The sequence below is a fragment of the Bufo bufo genome, chromosome 8 (assembly GCF_905171765.1).
Source record: "Bufo bufo chromosome 8, aBufBuf1.1, whole genome shotgun sequence".
NCBI lineage: Eukaryota > Metazoa > Chordata > Amphibia > Anura > Bufonidae > Bufo > Bufo bufo.
This window is the reverse complement of record NC_053396.1, coordinates 12,202,880-12,224,964: the sequence shown is the minus strand read 5'-3', so window position 1 is coordinate 12,224,964 and position 22,085 is coordinate 12,202,880. Positions and strand designations below refer to the sequence as shown.

At 46.8% G+C, this 22,085-nt stretch overlaps 2 protein-coding genes across 2 annotated transcripts; both read right to left on the bottom strand.

Moving 5' to 3' along the window:
* Positions 1-6,188: 6,188 nt before the first annotated feature.
* On the bottom strand, positions 6,189-17,252 carry LOC120977942 (rho guanine nucleotide exchange factor 3-like). Its single transcript, XM_040406128.1, has 12 exons — positions 16,616-17,252; positions 16,452-16,509; positions 14,704-14,757; positions 13,797-13,904; positions 13,443-13,604; positions 13,291-13,353; positions 11,325-11,421; positions 8,465-8,541; positions 8,094-8,351; positions 7,840-8,010; positions 6,903-7,092; positions 6,189-6,734 (listed from the first exon to the last, which is right to left on the bottom strand). Exons 1-12 carry the CDS (start codon positions 16,681-16,683, stop codon positions 6,496-6,498), a joined length of 1,545 nt encoding a protein of 514 aa, XP_040262062.1. The 5' UTR covers positions 16,684-17,252; the 3' UTR covers positions 6,189-6,495.
* Positions 17,253-17,409: 157 nt separating this feature from the next.
* Positions 17,410-22,082, bottom strand: CCDC115 (coiled-coil domain containing 115). The gene is made up of 6 exons (XM_040406131.1): positions 21,953-22,082; positions 19,648-19,799; positions 19,450-19,553; positions 18,176-18,291; positions 17,861-18,022; positions 17,410-17,779 (listed from the first exon to the last, which is right to left on the bottom strand). Exons 1-6 carry the CDS (start codon positions 22,008-22,010, stop codon positions 17,667-17,669), a joined length of 705 nt encoding a protein of 234 aa, XP_040262065.1. The 5' UTR covers positions 22,011-22,082; the 3' UTR covers positions 17,410-17,666.
* Positions 22,083-22,085: the final 3 nt, after the last annotated feature.

Here is a 22,085-nt window from a genome sequence, read left to right as displayed (position 1 = left end):
CTGTTCCGGGCAAAAATGGGAGGCGGGTTTTAGATGCCCCCGAGTTAACTTTACGTCAGTAAGGAAGTGTATGACTCATGGGTACGGAGAAACTGGCAGGGGGGCCCACACTACGTTTTGCCATGGGGCCCGGTGAGATCTGTGTATGTCCTTGGTTATAGGGTTCTTATGCAGACCGTCAGGCAGACTAAGAGACCCCCGTTATCTTACTGCCAAAACAGGACTAAGGAACTTGGTGTGGGTTTTTCCCTCTATACCTTCTCCATGACCCTTGGGCCAAATCCGCACCAATGTAGTTCCCCCAAAAAAAAATTACGCTGTGGAGAGATTGCAGTCACTCACATTGGTCCCTGTCCCCACTGGGGCTCGCCCTCTTAACCCTCTGTATAGGAGAAAACCCACAAAAACCAAAGGAGAACATAAAAACTCCATGCAGATGTCGCCTCTATCAGATATGAGCCCTACGACGGTAACGAATTTCCCAGTTTCCTTCATGACCCAAGATGAGAGCAAAGACCCATACATACATGAATATTGGCCTCCCCTGCCAGCCTTACCGTCCAACATCAGGTGTCAGGGGAATGAAGGATCAGACACCGTAATTTCAACATGCCCAATCTTTTCGTCCCAGCAGCGGCTTACTCCCCTCTTTCCTGCAGAAAACACACGCACACTCGGCCACCTTTACACAGGGAGAATAATCACCAAAAAATGAAACTGACTTTCGTATATATGAAAATCCAAAAGACTTTATTGTAAATATATATGAACAATACATACATGTATACCAAGGCGGGACACACAGATGAGGAGCGGGACCCAAGGAGAGGCCGGGAGATCAGTGCACGAAATACCAGGGAAAAAGAATGCTAGCTGAAAGAGCAAACCTCAGAGCCTCATGGCAGCAACGCCCCAAACAAAGTGCAAAGGAGGCGATTGTAGAGATTGAGGATGCACAGCTGTACCTATATCAAAAAGGTGCACGGCGGCACCGAAGAATCCCAGGGACCTACCCTACAGTTGATAGGCTCTTCAGACACCTCCGTTCCGCTATTTCTTGGTGGGATGGTCGAGGTCCTTAAAATATGTGGGGGTAGCAGGAAGATGTGCCTATATATCCCTGGATGACTTGATATTTGCCATCCCCTTCATGTTCATGCCCTTTGTGGCGATCACCATCTCCTATCTCTGTATCGTCATCTCAATCCGTTGGAGGACGGTGGAAAGCGTTCTCCACCTGCAGCGCTCATCTCACCACCATCTTCATCTTCTACGGGACTCAGATTACAATATATATATTTTCAGTTGGGGAAGACACGTTCTATGGGAAAACGGTGAAGTCTTTGCTGTACACGGTGCTGGGTCAGCACTGAGCAGAAGGAAATATGGTGTTAGTGACTGGTGTGTAGTAGAGCGAGTGTCACTTGTCAGTGGTGTGTACTGGGGCCTACACGCATTTCTTAGTGTCCACCCCTTTAAGAATCACATTATGTGTGCAAAACCACGGATAACGTGTTTGAGGTGAGACTACTGGTCAATACAGGCGAGGAATAACACAAGATGGCCATAGTTTTGGTCCAGTTTTTGAGAGGAGAAGCTTTTGAGGAGAAGCTATCACGGGTGGGATTGGTGGATGGAAATTTGGTATTACATAGTGCCCGGTAATTGAAGTTCCCATGTGATTTTAATCTCGACCTCTTTTCCGTCACATCCATAACCTGTTGGAAATAACTATATGACAATATAGTGGCTTGTGACCTGCAAAGCATCTCCGCCTACACTTATCAAAGAGCCATCCAACGAGATAGAAGATCACACCACCATATACGGAGGTCACGTCCACATAACCCCATCAGTATCTGCCCCACCAAATTCTTATGGTGGCACACCCATCCCTATGCTGTCACAAAAGTGACATCTTATCAACAGGTGTCATTCAGGTTAGCAGTGGTAGCTTGTGTTTTTTTTTTTTGGGCTATTTATGATTGTATTTCTACTGCTTTACGTATAGAACGTATATTGTGTTGGCTTCAGATTTGGTACCTTAAAGGGGTTGTCCAGGACAGGTTATCAATATCAGATCGATGGGCGTCAGCCCCTTGCTTTGTGCTAGCTTCCTTTTCCTTTTGCGTGATATATGGTTGCTGAATTTCCTCGTACCAAGGGGAGCAGAAAAGAGCCACGGGGAAGACGTGGGGTCATATTTGGATTGGTTTGTGCCCGTCATCCAGCGATTGTCGTCTGCAGCAAATTCTCAGAAATAAATGGACAGATCTTTGAAGAAGGAGAAGCATCCCCGTTACAGTCCGCTAGGATGGCGCTATGTAACCCAGGTGATCGGAAATTCTTCACAATAGGGGGGACAACATAAAAATGCAATGGGTAGTAACGCCAATAAAGAACAACACCTCTTAAAGATGTTGCCCCCAGTCCTGTATGCAATATTAGAAGTCAATACCCTCTTAAAGAGTAGAAATATGCATATAACAGACATGCAAACCTATAGATGGTACAAGTGTCTATGCAAAAATATATAAATGATTTATTATACAATAACTTAAATACAATCAACCGGAGGTTCAGCTCATCTGCCTTCCTTTTTAGTTGATGATCGGCATCATGGCTGAGATCGAGCTCACGTTTTAAGTCCTCGACCAATGCTTTTGCAGAATCTAAGTACCATGATTTACTGATCTCTTTTTGAGGTGTTTTATATGTCCACCTCGAGGATCAATACCCTTAGAAATTTTTTCCTTTGATCCTTTCTTTTATATAAAGCCATTTGCTTTATATCCCCGACAACTAGGAGCCGAGTCTCAGCAGTCTCGACACATCATCGCTGAGGCCAGTGAATGGCTGCAGTGGTGCACATGGTGACAGACGGAACGTCAAGACTTCAAGCCCACAGGAAGCAGCGGTGACGAGACCCTCAGGGGGCTCTTTCTGCGTTGGTCTTGATATCCCCTGCGCCGCCGGAGCGAGCACCTAATTTATGAGGGGATGCACGCCTCGTCATCAACTAGGTGCATCCTCCTGCAGTTTGTGCGCCTAACCAGATATCTACGACAGCTCAGATCTGCCATAGATTTCTGACTTCATTTGCACCGGAAAACTGGCATAAATGAAGATAAGTTTGTGCGGACGGCGGGCCACTCCCCTTGTTGACACGCCACCTTTAGGGAACGTGGTGAGGGCGGTGTATAAAATCTGAAATGCGTCAATAAAAATAAAAAAAGCTGCAGTTAAAAAGTCACAAACTTTTCATCTCCCTTGCACCTGAAAACTGGAAATAATAAGTCGCATCCTAGAGTTGATAGCAGATCAGCAAGAAAGGTCTGAGATATTTATAAATAGATGTAACCCTTTACTTACTTTCCTCGACTCTCCAGATTTTGGGAACATGCTATGATCTTTTTGACTTCATAGGTTTGACCTATATTCTGGGTTCCTTCTTAATTCCCCCCCTCCCTTCTCTTTCCTCCCCCCCCCCCTCTTTTATTTTACTTGTCTATGTTATTTAACCCTTCCGCTACCAGCGCCGTACATGTACTGCTCTGGTAGCGCTGTGCAAGCATGACGCTCGCTCGCGCGTGCAGCTGGCATCATGGCTGGCAAATCTCTGCCGTTTCAAACAGCAGAGACCTGCGGCTAATTACCGCAACCGGCAATAATGCTGATCGCGGTAATGAAATGCTTTAGATGCCGTGATCAAGTGAGATCACGGCAAATGAATGCGCAAAAACCCGGAAGCTCATGCTTCCGGGTTTAATACTGAAGCCCCGCGCGGCCAATCGGGACTTCAGTACATGCGCTGAATGCTCTGAATCTCTATAAAGAAATTCAGAGCATTAATGCTGCGATCCTTATTTTGGCAACCAAATTGTCATTTTTTTAAATCGCTTATATAGGTCAAAATGAAAAACTCAAAAACATCATTTATGAGCCTTAAAATGATGATGATAAAAAAAAAAGTTAAAAAATATATAAAAATTAAAAAAATATAAAAAGTTTAAAATCACCCCCCTTTCCGTATAATTAAAATAAAAATACCTAAATAACAATAAATATAGACATCCTGGTTATCACCACCACCAAAAATTCATAATATAAAAAAATAAAAAATACAATATGGCAAATGGCGTAACGGAAAAAAGGGTCAAAATGGCCGATTTGCAATTTTTTCATTGCTTCTCTTACCCAAAAAAATTTAATAAAATGTGATCCAAAAGTCATGCACACTCTAAAATGGTATCAGAAAAAACTATGAATTGTCCCGCAAAATACGAGCCCCTAAACAGCTCAGTAGACATAAGTATAAAAAAGTTATGGGGGTCAGAATATGGTGTTGTTAAAAAAAAAAAAAAAAGTTTACGTTTTTTACACAAAAAAAAATAATACATATGGGGTATCGTTGTAATCATACTGACCCAGACAATGAAGGGCATGGGTCAGTTTTGGCGTAAACAAAACGCCGTTGGAACAAAACCCGTAAAAAACGGTGGTGGGATTGCGTTTTTTTTTCCAATTCTACCCCATTTGGAATTTTTTTCCCCGCTTCCCACTACATTTTATGCCATAGTTAATGGTGGCGTTAGAATGTACAACTTGTTCCGCAAAAAATAAGCCCTTTATACAGCTATGTGACTGGAAACATAAAAAAGTTATGACTCTTGGAAAATAGGGGAAAAAAAATTGAAAACGCAAAAATTTTAAAAACCTCAGGTATCCTAAGGGTTAAGAGTGTAACATTTGCGTTTCTTCAGAAATAACAATGAGAAGAGATAGCGCACAGAAGACAGATTGTAATCATTCCCACGTCTTTTATTGATTACAGTAGGCTGTATCGAGATCGTATCAGCGCATACAGACACATTGATAGAAGTACGTGTATAATGCAATCTTATATTCCAGATAAAGGTCTTCATCTGTAACTTTGCAATTTGGATCCTGCGTGGTCCTGTATTTGAACTGTTTATGTAATAGTTGTCCATTATTGGTTTGCATCCTATGTGTTTGCGACTTTTTACAAAATTGTCGCATCTCCCGGATTTTACGCTGCCCTTGCCATTTTCCAAGGTGATCAGGATTCTTTAGTTTATACGTATTCCTGGCCTTAAGGAGGTTTTTTGTGATTATAATTCATGACCTACGCTCGAGATCGGCGGGGGTCCGACTCCTGAGCCCCCTGCCAATCAGCTGCTTGAAGAGACCGCAGCTCTCCGGTGAGCGCCGCAGCCTCCTCCTCTCTACTTACTAAGCACAGCGCCGTCCGTTGGATAGTGGCCGTGCTTGGTGTTGCAGCTCAGCTCCGTTCACGTGACCGATGAACGTGATGTCACATATGGCCTATAAAAAAGGCCACAGCACTCACCGAGCACCGCAGCTTCTTCATACAGCTTTATCAGCAGGAGTCCCGGGAGTCAGACCCCCCACCAATCTCATACTGATGACCTATCCTGGTCATCAATATGATAATCCCAGAAAACCCCTTTAATTAATTTTATCTTGGGCTACTTCCACAGCTGCGTTTTTCCTTTCCGGTATTGAGATCCGGCAGGCGGAGAACAACGCTTCAGTTTTGTCCCCATTCATTGTCAATGGGGACAGAACTGAACGGAACGCTCCAGAATGGATTCCGTTTGGTTGCTTTCCCATACTGGAGAGAAAACCACTGCAAGCATGGGATACGGCATGACACACAATGCAAGTTAATGGTGTCAATGGATCCGTTTTCTCGGACACAACATTGACTTACAATGTTTGCAATGCCGGATCCATCGCGGCCATTTTAAAGATAATACAACCGGATCCGTTCTGGGTTAGTGATGATGACGTTTTTATCTATTATTCATCCTATCTGCTCCCTGTAATTCATTCTACTCAAGAGAGGATGAGGACTGGAGTTGTTTGGGGCAGGGATGGCCAACCTGCGGCTCTCCAGCTGTTGTAAAACTACAACTCCCAGTATGCCCAGTCTGCCTACAGCTATCAGCTTACAACAGCTGGAGGGCCGCAGTTTGACAACAGCTGGAGGGCCGCAGTTTGACAACAGCCGGAGGGCCGCCGTTTTACAACAGCCGGAGGGCCGCCGTTTTACAACAGCCGGAGGGCCGCCGTTTTACAACAGCCGGAGGGCCGCCGTTTTACAACAGCCGGAGGGCCGCCGTTTTACAACAGCCGGAGGGCCGCCGTTTGCCTATCACTGGTTTAGGGGCATTAAACAACAACAGGTATCACATATGATATAAAGGATGTAACCCCAAGTAAAGTAACAAATTCACATCTAAATCCAACCTACTGAGATTTGGAACTATCCCATAATGCATCCTGCCATCAAAGAGCCCAACATTATGATGTGAAAAAAAAAAAAAAAGTCAAAAACTATTTACATCATTACAGTAAGAAATATGGAGGAATGGGAGGGGGGCTCCAAGTCCTGATGGAGTGACTCATACGTCAGACATTGCAATAGGTCCTTGTCCCACATATGGTCCTCTATCTATCTTCCATCTTGTCACGGTCTTCATGGCAGTCCAGGCTTAGGTCGGAGAGGTTAATCAGAGTGCTAGGCGTGTCCTGGGAGGTGGCGGGGCTGGCGTTCTGCTCCCTACTTGCCACCATAGCATGTCGGATGCAGCTGACCCACTGCTGTTTGTTAAAGGAATCATTGGCATGTAAGGTGTGAGCTTGTCCCCTGGAGCGATCTCGGAAACTCACGCGGAAAAAGTTTTTGGCTGGAAAAAAAATAAATTAATTAATAAATCAGACCCTATAATTAAAAACAACACGCTAAAGCACCGATACCCCAAAATATACATGTTCTTTCCAGGCATAGAAGGACAGAGTGACGAACTATTGCATCCAGTTCATGTGTCATTGACCTGAACAAGCACATGGTTTACCTCGCTCGTTGGCCGTACTGAAAGCCCCTCGTATGGAGCCTCCCACCCGCACCTCTCCATCACAGAGATCCTCCAGGACAAGTTCGGGCAGCGGGATGGGCCGACGGTAAACTTGGAACTCGAGCTGATGGTCGTGCGTCACAAGGCGTGTGAGGACAAGGATGGTCTCAAACAAGAAGACATGGAGCCTCTAAGGGAGGAATACGAAGGGGGGGGGGGGGGTCATAAATAGGTGATCTCATTTAATATGTCTGGGGTGCAAAAACTTTAGCCTCTACAAGAAGCAGCGTTTTGGTGTCCGCCTCCAAACCGGTATGGAGGCGGATCAGAGGCAAACTGACGCATTCTGAGCGGATCCTTTTCCATTCAGAATGCATTAGGGCAAAACTGATCCGTTTTGGAGCGCGTGTGAGAGCCCTGAACGGATCTCACAAACGGAAAGCCAAAACGCCAGTGTGAAAGTAGCCTAAAGCTGGCTTTACACATTAGACAGCTCTCTCTCCAGACACATGCATCTTTGGCCCAGCAGAGCATGCATGTGTCCTGAACAGGGAGAGGGGAGAAAGCCACCGGCAGAGGCCTACACCGAGAAGAAAAAGTATCTGACTAATCCCTATCGACCCCACCTGACATCTGCCATTGAGGGAGAGTCGGGAGTCTCCATTGATGGTCGCTCAGTAGCCTTATTGCGAGTCAGGAGGTCCCATACACCACAGGCCCTACCGAAATCAGCAAGTTTGGCTATCATTTATCAAAAATGTGTATGGCGAGCTTCAGTCCAGAGCTTGCAGTCCGATGTGACCATGTGCTGGATCTAAAAGTGCCCATACACCTTCAATAGTAGTTGGCTGGCATCTACATAAGACAGCGCCAAAAATCAGCACTTTCAGCCAACGATAATCTAATGCACCTGTGAGGTCGATGATGGATCACTCACTTGGCTTTTATTGTTCTTCAACTCTCCGTGACAAAGCAGGAGCCGTGAGCGAGACACGTCCTCTTCACCCTGGTTTTCGTACAGATAACACAGTCTCTTCCTGTAATATTCGCATTCAGCCTCCCCGGCTTTGCAGTTTATCCTACTAATAATTGCCTGGACGACGGACACCTGGACAAAGAGTAGATGGATGGGTAACAATGTCCATCACCTAAATAATCTATTAGCTATGGCCCCCAGAAGATCGGACTCACCGCCTGGCTCAGGGCGGGATGGTCGGGGTGTTCCGGCACGGTGTGCTTCAGCAGTTCTTTGAGCAGTAGAGGATACTTCACCAGTCGGCTCCGCGGCAAGTCAAGGAAGCTCCACACATCTAGTTTACGACTGAAAGCAGATTCTTGACACAGCTGGAGGAAGTTGTGCACGGCTGGATTACGCCTCTTGTGGTCCAGCAGAGCTTTGGCAGCTACTTGGTTACAGCAATATGCTTTGTAGAGGTCAAGATGAGGAAGCTGTAGAGCAAAGAGAAACATCTGTATGCCGCATGGAGCCTCATGCTGGTGCAAGCTTAGCAATCAAGCCTGCTGTTGGAAATATATATGTGAAGAACGCAAAGTATACTCACCCAATCCAACATGGTGGGCCCCACCTGCTCTACGGTACCATCCTCATGTCGTAACTTTACCAGGCGATCAAAGAGGTCTAAAAGTAATCATTGAATAAGCAGTCAGTGACAATGATTGACAAGGTTCTGCTACCAGAGACTGCGGTTTAAGGGTGCTTTCGTCTGGGTAGGTCATCAATATCTGATCAGTGACTCCCCGCACTCCATGAAGAAGCCTCAGTGCTCCAGAGAGTGCTGTGACATCTTCCTAGGCAAGTGACGTCATCGGTCACACGGCCCATGAGCAGCTCAGTCATATTCAAGTGAATGGATCTGGGCTGCAATACCAAGGAGTCAATGTAGTCTCTCACCCCACTGTAGGATCTCATATCATACAGGGGCATGCAAATGTTTGGGAACCGATGGTCAAAATTACTGTTACTGTGAACAGTTAAGCAGGTTGAAGATGAAATGATCTCCCAAAGGCATGACGTTAAAGATGACACATTCCCTTTGTATTTTAAGCAAAAACAATTTAAAAAAAAAAATCTTTTACATTTTCAAAATAACAAAAAAAGGGAAAAATGGCTCGGAACAAACTTTAGGTTAGTACCTAGTGGCACCCCCTTTGGCAAGTATCACAGCTTGTAGCCACTTTTTGTAGAATCTTTTAATTCTTGTTTGAGAAATGCTCATCCATTGTTACTTGCAAAAGTCTTCTAGTTCTGTGAGATTCCTGGGCCGTCTTGCATGCACTGCTCTTTCGAGGTCTATCCACAAATTTTCAATGATCAGGGAACTGTGAGGGGCATGGTAACACCTTCAGTTTGCGCCTTTTGAGGTCGTTTCATGCTGCCATTTCCTCAGTTTGAATTGTAATTAAGAAATGGCATTTAAGAAGAAGAACAGTGAAGGTCAAGAGATGACCTGAAAGAAAAATTTCAGAGACAGCTGCTCGTAGGATTGCTAGAAAGGAAAATCAGAACCCCTGCTTGACTGCAAAAGAGCTTCAGGAATATTTAGTGTCTCTAAAGTTGTGGTATATTGTTCTACTGTTCAGTGACACCTGCACAAATATGGCCTTCATGAAAGGGTCATCAGAACAAAATCTACCCTGCGTCCTCACCACAAAATTCAGCATCAAAAGTTTGCAAAAGAACATCTAAACAAGCCTGATCCATTGTGGAAACAAGTGCTGTGGACCATTGAGGTTAAAATAAAACTCTTTGGCCACGATGAGCAAATGTATGTTTAGAGAAAAAAGGGCACAGAATTTCATGAAAAGAACACTGCTCCAACCATTAAGCATGAGGGTGGGTCAATCGGGCTTTGGGGTTGTGTTGCAGCAAATGGCACGGGGAACATTTCACGGGTAGAGAGAAGAATGGATTCAATGAAATTTCATCAAAGTATGGAAGCAAAAATAACAACTGTAAATAAATAAAATGAAGTTAAAAAGAAGATGGTTTCTACAAATGGATAATGATCCTAAACACACCTCAAAATCCACAATAGACAACCTCAAAAGGTGCAAGCTGAAGGTTTTACCATGGCCCTCACAGACCCCTGATCTGCTGAAGGTTTTACCATGGCCCTCACAGACCCCTGATCTGCTGAAGCTTTTACCATGGCCCTCACAGTCCCCTGATCTGCTGAAGGTTTTACCATGGCCCTCACAGTCCCCTGATCTGCTGAAGGTTTTACCATGGCCCTCACAGTCCCCTGATCTGCTGAAGGTTTTACCATGGCCCTCACAGTCCCCTGATCTGCTGAAGGTTTTACCATGGCCCTCACAGTCCCCTGATCTGCTGAAGGTTTTATCATGGCCCTCACAGTCCCCTGATCTGCTGAAGGTTTTACCATGGCCCTCACAGTCCCCTGATCTGCTGAAGGTTTTACCATGGCCCTCACAGTACCCTGATCTGCTGAAGGTTTTACCATGGCCCTCACAGACCCCTGATCTGCTGAAGGTTTTACCATGGCCCTCACAGACCCCTGATCTGCTGAAGGTTTTACCATGGCCCTCACAGACCCCTGATCTGCTGAAGGTTTTACCATGGCCCTCACAGTCTCCTGATCTGCTGAAGGTTTTACCATGGCCCTCACAGACCCCTGATCTGCGGAAGGTTTTACCATGGCCCTCACAGCAGTCCCCTGATCTGCTGAAGGTTTTACCATGGCCCTCACAGTCCCCTGATCTGCTGAAGGTTTTACCATGGCCCTCACAGTCCCCTGATCTGCTGAAGGTTTTACCATGGCCCTCACAGCAGTCCCCTGATCTGCGGAAGGTTTTACCATGGCCCTCACAGCAGTCCCCTGATCTGCGGAAGGTTTTACCATGGCCCTCACAGTCTCCTGATCTGCTGAAGGTTTTACCATGGCCCTCACAGTCCCCTGATCTGAACATCATTGAAAATCTGTAAATACAACTCAAAAGACCAGTGCACACAAGATACCCCCAGGAATCTTACAGAGCTGGAAGTCATCTGCAAGGAAGCACGGATGAAAATCGCTCAAACAAGAATTGAAAGATTCTTGAACGGCTACAAAAAAACGTTTACAAGCTGTGATACTTGCCAAAAGGGGTGCTACTAGGTACTAAGCATGTAGGGGGCCCAATTCTGCTTCAGGCCCTTCTCCTTTTTTGTTATTTTGAAAATGTAAAATATGAAAATTAAAAAATATTTATGTTTTCCTTAAAATGCAAAGGGAATGTGTCATCCTTAACCTTATGCCTTTTGGAGATTTTTTTCATCTTCAACTTGGTTAACTGCTCACAGTAACTTTAACCAGGGGTGCCCAAACTTTTGCATGCCACTGTATATCAGGTAGTGTACTGCTTCCAGGGTGTGAGATCATCCCAGACCTGCAGAAGACTGACCTTGGTGCAATGGAGGAAGGGTGTCCAGGATGCCAAAGATCTGGTTCAGTTCATCCTGGGTCATGATGGCCAACTTTAACATTGGTTCATAGTAATTCTAAAAATACAAGAAATGAAAAGTTAACAAACATGGAAGATGAGATAAATCAAGAGGTCTACACATGAATAAGCTTATATACTGGTCATGAGACCAAAACCATAAAGAATCTGGCACCGTACAGAACATGTTCATGGTTGTTATACCCAGTAGGGTCATTATTGTTATGTCTATGGCCAGCTCTATTAAGATCTTCCATCTCCTGGGTCCATAATGGTTTTCTAGAAGATCAGTTTCTCTTATGCCAGCAGAGCTGTAGATCCAGAGGTTAAGATTTGGCTCTCCTACATCTCCGGATCTATTCAAGGATGAGCGACATCTCCGGATCTATTCAAGGATGAGCGACATCTCCGGATCTATTCAAGGATGAGCGACATCTCCGGATCTATTCAAGGATGAGCGACATCTCCGGATCTATTCAAGGATGAGCGACATCTCCGGATCTATTCAAGGATGAGCGACATCTCCGGATCTATTCAAGGATGAGCGACATCTCCGGATCTATTCAAGGATGAGCGACATCTCCGGATCTATTCAAGGATGAGCGACATCTCCGGATCTATTCAAGGATGAGCGACATCTCCGGATCTATTCAAGGATGAGCGACATCTCCGGATCTATTCAAGGATGAGCGACATCTCCGGATCTATTCAAGGATGAGCGACATCTCCGGATCTATTCAAGGATGAGCGACATCACCGGATCTATTCAAGGATGAGCGACATCTCCGGATCTATTCATGGATGAGCGACATCTGCGGATCTATTCAAGGGTGAGCGACATCTCCAGATCTATTCAAGGATGAGCGACATCTCCGGATCTATTCATGGATGAGCGACATCTCCGGATCTATTCAAGGATGAGCGACATCTCCGGCTCTATTCATGGATGAGCGACATCTCCGGATCTATTCAAGGGTGAGCGACATCTCCGGATCTATTCAAGGATGAGCGACATCTCCGGATCTATTCATGGATGAGCGACATCTCCGGCTCTATTCATGGATGAGCGACATCTCCTGATCTATTCATGGATGAGCGACATCTCCGGATCTATTCATGGATGAGCGACATCTCCGGATCTATTCATGGATGAGCGACATCTCCGGATCTATTCAAGGATGAGCGACATCTCCGGATCTATTCAAGGATGAGCGACATCTCCGGATCTATTCATGGATGAGCGACATCTCCGGATCTATTCATGGATGAGCGACATCTCCGGATCTATTCAAGGATGAGCGACATCTCCGGATCTATTCATGGATGAGCGACATCTCCGGATCTATTCATGGATGAGCGACATCTCCGGATCTATTCATGGATGAGCGACATCTCCGGATCTATTCAAGGATGAGCGACATCTACGGATCTATTCAAGGATGACCGACATCTACGGATCTATTCAAGGATGACCGACATCTACGGATCTATTCAAGGATGACCGACATCTACGGATCTATTCAAGGATGACCGACATCTACGGATCTATTCAAGGATGACCGACATCTCCGGATCTATTCAAGGATGACCGACATCTCCGGATCTATTCAAGGATGACCGACATCTACGGATCTAATTAAGGATGAGCGACATCTCCGGATCTATTCATGGATGAGCGACATCTCCGGATCTATTCAAGGATGACCGACATCTACGGATCTATTCAAGGATGACCGACATCTACGGATCTATTCAAGGATGACCGACATCTACGGATCTATTCAAGGATGACCGACATCTACGGATCTATTCAAGGATGACCGACATCTACGGATCTATTCAAGGATGACCGACATCTACGGATCTATTCAAGGATGACGTGCTGTGTGAACGCCTTGGGTTAGATACATTTCCACACTTACGTTACCTTCTTTACCAAGTGCAGATCTTCGACAAGCATGCGCTCCCCCTGCATCAGCTCGAAGATGACCTGCAGGACATATAGAAAGATACTGACGTCATGTAATATATAGACAGCTGCAGTATACAGGGGCTGATATATACCGCAGCGCTCCATACCTCTTGCCTCTTAATCTCACGTGCACACAGTTCCTCCCCCGCACTGTCGAATGTTTCGCTCCACAATTTGCTGCTTCTCTTCTTTGCGGAGCCGCTGTCTCGGCTCCGTGTCCGAGGAGAGAAGCTGAAGAGGCGGTTTTCATTCCGGCTGCCTATGGAGCGCTATAACGACAGGAGAGGTTAGCCGTAGGGTGAAGGTGGATCAATGCAGAACATAAAAAGCCAACTAGGAAAGGCTCGGCCACCACCCAAGGCCTACTCCACGGAGGGTAACGAGGACGTCAAATCTGTGCTCTCCGTCCTGAGGCATCATGGGAATTAAATGAAGAATAAAGCAGCAGAATCCGCCATTACCTGGATGGACAAGCTGAGCTTCTTCAGTGGGGTGACTTTCACTTTTTGGGGGGTGCTGTTTGCAGACAAAGTCTTGGTGACGGGTTTGACTCTCTTGTTGCTGGGCTCCTGCAGGGAGGATGACGAACAATTCATTGATTCCTATCTGCAAATGCAAACTCTCTCACCCCCGACCCGCAGCAATCACATGTGATTTATAAGATAGGCGTCAATGGGCCCCCCTGGGACACCAGGGCCCCGGCATGACTACCGCCTATGCTCTCCTGAGTGCCCACTACAGGCCATTATTCCGCACAACGCACCGCTGCGGTCAAATACCCTACAGGAAAATAATGAGGACGCGGCACAGGTTCGCGGTAACACTACAATTATACCGCAATGCTGTGCCACATGGCGCCAAAATCTATGAAAATGTTAGCGGTGTACAGCTATGAGGGTAGAAGCTTGTTGTCTCCAACCTGGGGCTCTGAGGGCATGCTGGGAGTTGTAGTTCCACGAGAGCCTCATTAGGGTAAGGCAGAACTGACTGATCAGGTCTACCAGCGAACCCCCGGATCTGTCCGCTCCGACTACCGGGTACGATTTGGTCGCCCAGTTCTAATATGCACTCGCTGGGTTCGCGCTGGTTAAAAAGGAGGAGGATGTGGTTTTCAGGTGTCCTAAAATTACCGAAACTAACCCTCATACAGGAAGTCCCAGAGCTCGAGGAGCTCAGCAGAATCGTCTCCACCAATATTCAGTGTGCAGATGACAACCAGAAATCTACAAATCACACTCATCAATGGCTTCGTGGAACGACGATTCCACCTTCATGCGACTTTCACTTATCGGTCCGCACCTCGTCCATCGGCCAGTGAGATCCCTACATTACAGGAGGGAGGCCCAGACCGAAATTCAGTGCGCTCACCTTCTCCTCCGCCACCTGGGCCCGAGCCCGATCACCTCGGTTCCTTCTCTTCAGCTGCAACGGAATAGAAAAAGGATCACTAATGGGATTTCAGTATCACACAAGACAGGCTTGGATACGCAACCGCTCAGCAGACAGCATCACACACACAATAGGCTTAGGCCTCTTTCACACTTGCGTTGTCCGGATCCGGCGTGTACTCCACTTGCCGGAATTACACTCCGGATCCGGAAAAACGCAAGTGTACTGAAAGCATTTGAAGACGGAACCGTCTTCCAAATGCTTTCAGTGTTACTATGGCACCCAGGACGCTATTAAAGTCCTGGTTGCCATAGTAGGAGCGGGGAGCGGGGGAGCGGTATACTTACAGTCCGTGCGGCTCCCGGGGCGCTCCAGAATGACGTCAGAGCGCCCCATGCGCATGGATGACGTGATCCATGCGATCACGTGATCCATGCGCTTGGGGCGCCCTGACGTCACTCTGGAGCGCCCGGGGAGCCGCACGGACGGTAAGTACACTGCTCCCCCGCTCCCCGCTACACTTACCATGGCTGTCAGGACTTTAGCGTCCCGGCAGCCATGGTAACCACTCTGAAAAAGCTAAATGTCGGCTCCGGCAATGCGCCGAAACGACGTTTAGCTTAAGGCCGGATCCGGATCAATGCCTTCCAATGGGCATTAATTCCGGATCCGGCCTTGCGGCAAGTGTTCCGGATTTTTGGCCGGAGCAAAAAGCGCAGCATGCTGCGGTATTTTCTCCGGCCAACAAACGTTCCGTACCGGAACTGAAGACATCCTGATGCATCCTGAACGGATTACTCTCCATTCAGAATGCATTAGGATAATCCTGATCAGGATTCTTCCGGCATAGAGCCCCGACGACGGAACTCTATGCCGGAAGACAATAACGCAGGTGTGAAAGAGCCCTTAGATACGCAACAACTTAGCAGACAGTATCACATATGACAGGCTTAGATATACACCAGCTCATTAGACAGTATCACACATGACGGGCTTAGATACAACAGCTCAGCAGACAGTATCACACATGACAGGCTTAGATATACACCAGCTCATTAGACAGCATCACACATGACGGGCTTAGATACAACAGCTCAGCAGGCAGTATCACACATTATAGGATTAGATACAGCAGCTCAGCAGACAGCATCACACATTATAGGATTAGATACAGCAGCTCAGCATCACACATGACGGGCTTAGATACAGCAGCTCAGCAGACGGTATCACACATGACAAGCTTAGATACAGCAGCTCAGCAGACGGTATTACACATGAAAGGTTTAAATGCAGTGGATCAGAAGACAGTAGCACACATGATAGGCTTAGATACAGCAGCTCAGCAGACAGCATCACGCAAGATATGCTGAGATACAGCGGCTCTGCACATAGAAATCAAAATGATAGATTTAGATACAGGGGCACAGCCGATAGAATTACACACCAAGCTTAGATACTCCAGCTCAGCAGACTGCATCACACATGATAGGCTTAGATACAGGGGTGCAGCTGACAGTATTACACACTAAGCTTAGATACTCCAGCTCAGCAGACAGTATCACACATGATAACCTGAGATACAGCTGCTCAGCAGACTGCATCACACATGATAGGCTTAGATACAGGGGCACAGCTGACAGTATTACACACCAAGCTTAGATACTCCAGCTCAGTAGTCTGCAGTCCCTGCAAGGACTGTCAATACACCAATAACAAAATGGCCTCACCCCTGAGCTCTCTGATAGAGACCCGGTCGTGAAGGAGCGTTCTCTCTGCACAGGGGTCCTGCAAGAGGAAGGAAAGGTGTCACAGACGTATCTAACCCTGCACTGCACCCCCCCAGTCACCGAAACCTGCCCCGACGGGACATCACGTTCCTATAGAATCCTACCAGGGCTCCCCTTCATCCAGAGCTTCAGAATTTCCCATCATGTCCATAGTCATCGCACTGGGTCCCATCAAGTCTGGTCGTCATGGTAAACGCTGCTCCATCGTCGGTGATTGTGAAGCTACTTTACTGACATTTCCGTCCCTGACCACATCTTCCTGTCATAGGTGGCCGCCAGAAACATCACTTCCCGTAGCGAAGCTGCCACCCTCGGGCCTGTGGGCTGCTCGGTGACTTCCTGACTGAAGGCGACAGCATTGTTGCATCACACGGTATTAACACTACATCATCTCTACTACTCCACTATAGTACCAGTACTGTGACCTCTCGCCTGCCGGACTCTTCACGGGAAAACAATGAGCAACCAGTAACAAATTCTGTAGAATCTCCAAGAACGTCTCAAATAGACTAGGTGTTTCTGTTCCTCAATTTTAAGATCTCTGCTTGCAGTCAGTGCTCCATATATGGTCCTAACGACCATATAGCGAGTTTATTGATGCAGGTTTACACTGTATAATTATCAGGAGTCAACGTTCATAACCTACCAGTGTTTGTGCGATCATTCGTTCCCGGCAGCGCGTCCTGCTAAAGATTCCTTCACCTGACCAATGAGTGTTCACTCATTTGTCAGCCTTTTACATGGTATGGGCGCCCCTACGAATGCTGGACCGATGGTCAGCCTGCTCCAGATCTAAGGACCCTGAAAATGGGTGACGCTTGGGCCATCAAAACCTCAGCCTGAGGATACCCGTTACGGGACCATAAAGTGGCCAAATAATTCCACCCCACAGATCATACAAGTGAATGCAAGTTTATTAAAGGAGCTCTGAACTTGCAGCTTCACAAGCCGGTCTCGAAAATGATCAGACAATACAGAAATCACCCAACCGGTAGATACAGCGTCATCGCGAAAAGAACAGACATATCATCTCCCAGACCACCAAGCAGTGCAAACCCACCACTGTGAACGTCCCCAAAGTCTAACGCCCCCTATTGGTAGGTTCAATTTTTGGTCCTACATCAAGGTTTTTGGAAAAAAAATCATCGCCCACTCTCAGCCGGACTGAACTTGCTCCCGTTTCTTCTGGGCAAGCAAAGCCCGATACTGCTCGCGGGTCTCATCGATGCCGCTCTGTAGAGAAGCCAATTCAGCAGCCAGAAGGATCCCTGGAGGGGAAGAAACGAGATTGTTAATACCTCGGCAGGGGGGCAGGACTGGGTTCACGGTCGCACAGTCCACTGACGCACCTTGCCGGAAGTTACTCTGCGCTTGTCGTAAGCTCTGAGGGACCAGGACGCCAAACCAGCGGAGGGGGTCATTGGTCGAGGGTGGTTTGGGCTTCTCAGGTTCTTCTGTGGTAGTGGGTTTAGGTGCTTCAGTTATGCCTTTACGACCTCGATGCCTCAGGACTAGAAGAAAAAAAAAAAAAGTATAGACTCTGGAAAGCTGGGTGGCAACCGCTACGGCAGATGACTGAAGCCTACAGCCTGCTGCTTGTTCACCCTCTTCCATCACCACAGCGCAGTCCATCATCTGTATCATTCAATAAAACATGGACGCACCTTGATCCGCAGCGCCAATGTTTTCCACTTCCTGGAACGTCTCTTCCTTGCCTTTGTCCCGATTCCCCGGCTGAACGCGTTCTACGGTGAAGGTCGTCACTCCATCCTCCGCTCTGCTGGAAACAGACAGTGAAGAGACATGGAGAAATTACTGTATCTGCTGTATATATAGGGGTGTGGGATGGGACGGGGAAAACCCAGATAAGGTCCCATTGAGGGTCTATTCGCACGTCCGCAAAACACGGACACCGGCCATGTGCGCTCCACATTTTACGGACCGCACATGGTCGGGACTATGATAGAAATGCCTATTCTTGTCTGAGATTGCGGATAAGAATAGGACACGCTCTATCTATTTTTCGGGGCCGCGGAACGGAACTACGGATGGGGGACGGTACACGGTGGGCCGTCTGCATCTTTTGCGGCCCCACTGAAATGAACGGGTCGGCGCCTGCTCCACAAAGTTGCGGAACGGATGCAGAACCAGAACGACGGACGTGTGAAGGGACCCTGAAAATAACAGGGTGAGGATTGTGGGAGGATTTCATGCAGATATCAGAATATGATGTGAAACTACCACTGAGCCAGTGTATCTAAGCCTCTGGTATCTGATAATGTTTGCTGAGCCAGCTGTATCTAAGTCTATCATGTGTGATACTGTGTTCTGAGTCACAGTATCTAAGCCTATCATGTGGCATTCTGTCTGCTGCGCTGCTGTATCTAAGCCTATTATGTGGATACTGTCCTCCGAGTCTGTGTATCTACACCCATCATGTGAGCTATTTCATCTGCTGAGCTGGTGTATCTAAGCCTATTGTATAGATACTGTCTGCAGAGCTTGTGTATCTAAGCCTATTGTATAGATACTGTCTGCAGAGCTTGTGTATCTAAGCCTATTGTATAGATACTGTCTCCTGAGCCAGTGTATCTAATCCTATTATATATGATACTGTCCGCAGAGCTTGTGTATCTAAGCCTATTGTATAGATACTGTCTGCAGAGCTTGTGTATCTAAGCCTATTGTATAGATACTGTCTCCTGAGCCGGTGTATCTAATCCTATTATATATGATACTGTCTGCAGAGCTGGTGTATCTAATCCTATTATATAAGATACTGTCTCCTTAGCCGGTGTATCTAATCCTATTATATATCATACTGTCTCCTGAGCCTGTGTATCTAATCCTATTATATAAGATACTGTATCTAAGCCTATGAGATAGATGATACTTCCTACAGTAGGAGCCCCCTGAGAGGTAACGGTGCAGTCCTCACCTGTCCTGGACGCGCACAGACGGCGCCATCTCTGGCTGATACTGCAGGGAGGACACCGAGTGATTCCCCATGGAATATCGAGACTGAGAGAGGCAGAACCATCCCTGCAACAGGACACAGAGCGGCCGGTTACAGAGGAGACTCTGCAGAGGGGCTGCGTACATAGAACGGGGGCAGGGTCCCAGACCCAGGACTCACCTCCTCCACCAGGGCGTTCAGACTTTGTCTCTTCTCCTTCAGAGCTTCCAGGTCGTCCAGGACTCGCAGCAGCAGCTGGTCCAGACGCCGATTCACGTCCACCGCGGTCTCGTCCACAGACGGCGCCATGTTTGTGGTTGGAGAACCTGGGGAGAGACAGAACAAAGCGATGCCACGGTCACATCTCTGCTGAGTATCCAAGCTTCTCATGTGTGGTGAGCCACTGTATCTAAGACCAACTGCTAAGCCAGTGTATCTAAGCCTAACATGTTTGACACTATGTTCTGAGCCTGGCATGTTACATCCTGCCTGCTGAGCTGCCGTATCTAATCCTGTCAAATAGGATACTGCCTGCTGAGCTGCCGTATCTAATCCTGTCAAATAGGATACTGCCTGCTGAGCTGTGTATCTAATCCTATCCTGTGTGATACTGTCTGCTGAGCGGTGTATCTAATCCTATCCTCTGTGATACTGTCTGCTGAGCTGTGTATCTAATCCTATCCTGTGAGATACTGTCTGCTGAGCTGTGTATCTAATCCTATCCTGTGTGATACTGTCTGCTGAGCGGTGTATCTAATCCTATTACCTGTGATACTGTCCTCTGAGCTGTGTATCTAATCCTGTCATGTGTGATACTGTCTGCTGGGCTGTGTATCTAATTCTATCATGTGTGATACTGTCTGCTGAGCTGTGTATCTAATCCTATCCTGTGTGATACTGTCTGCTGAGCTGTGTATCTAATCCTATCCTGTGTGATACTGCCTGCTGAGCTGTGTATCTAATCCTATCCTGTGTGATACTGTCTGCTGAGCTGTGTATCTAATCCTATCATGTGTGATACTGTCTGCTGAGCTGTGTATCTAATACTATCATGTGTGATACTGTCTGCTGAGCTGTGTATCTAATCCTATACTGTGTGATACTGTCTGCTGAGCTGTGTATCTAATTCTATCATGTGTGATACTGTCTGCTGAGCTGTGTATCTAATCCTATCCTGTGTGATACTGCCTGCTGAGCTATGTATCTAATCCTATCATGTGTGATACTGTCTGCTGAGCTGTGTATCTAATCCTATCCTGTGTGATACTGTCTGCTGAGCTGTGTATCTAATCCTATCCTGTGTGATACTGTCTCCTGAGCTGTGTATCTAATCCTATCCTGTGTGATACTGTCTGATGAGCTGTGTATCTAATCCTATCCTGTGTGATACTGTCTGCTGAGCTGTGTATCTAATCCTATCCTGTGTGATACTGTCTCCTGAGCTGTGTATCTAATCCTATCCTCTGTGATACTGTCTGCTGAGCTGTGTATCTAATCCTATCATGTGTGATACTGTCTGCTGAGCTGTGTATCTAATCCTATCCTGTGTGATACTGTCTCCTGAGCTATGTATCTAATCCTATCCTGTGTGATACTGTCTGCTGAGCTGTGTATCTAATCCTATCCTGTGTGATACTGTCTGCTGAGCTATGTATCTAATCCTATCCTGTGTGATACTGTCTGCTGAGCCATGTATCTAATCCTATCCTGTGTGATACTGTCTGCCGAGCTGTGTATCTAATCCTATCCTGTGTGATACTGTCTCCTGAGCTGTGTATCTAATCCTATCCTGTGTGATACTGTCTCCTGAGCTGTGTATCTAATCCTCTCCTGTGTGATACTGTCTGCTGAGCTGTGTATCTAATCCTCTCCTGTGTGATACTGTCTGCTGAGCTGTGTATCTAATCCTATCATGTGTGATACTGTCTGCTGAGCTGTGTATCTAATCCTATCCTGTGTGATACTGTCTGCTGAGCTGTGTATCTAATCCTATCCTGTGTGATACTGACTGCTGAGCTGTGTATCTAATCCTATCATGTGTGTGATACTGTCTGCTGAGCTGGGTATCTAATCCTATCCTGTGTGATACTGTCTGCTGAGCCATGTATCTAATCCTATCCTGTGTGATACTGTCTGCTGAGCTGGGTATCTAATCCTATCCTGTGTGATACTGACTGCTGAGCTGTGTATCTAATCCTATCATGTGTGTGATACTGTCTGCTGAGCTGTGTATCTAATCCTATCATGTGTGATACTGTCTGCTGAGCCATGTATCTAATCCTATCCTGTGTGATACTGTCTGCTGAGCTGGGTATCTAATCCTATCCTGTGTGATACTGTCTGCTGAGCCATGTATCTAATCCTATCCTGTGTGATACTGTCTGCTGAGCTGGGTATCTAATCCTTTCCTGTGTGATACTGTCCTCTGAGCTGTGTATCTAAGTCTATCACCTGGGCTATTTTGTCTCCTGAGCTGTTGTATCTAAGCCTCTGACGTGAGATACCGTCTCCTGGGCCGGTGTCTGACAGAACTCCTTGGACATCACCTCCCCACACTTGATCACACACCGCTCCCCATTTCTCACCTTCCGACATTTACTTCTCTCACACGACCTTCC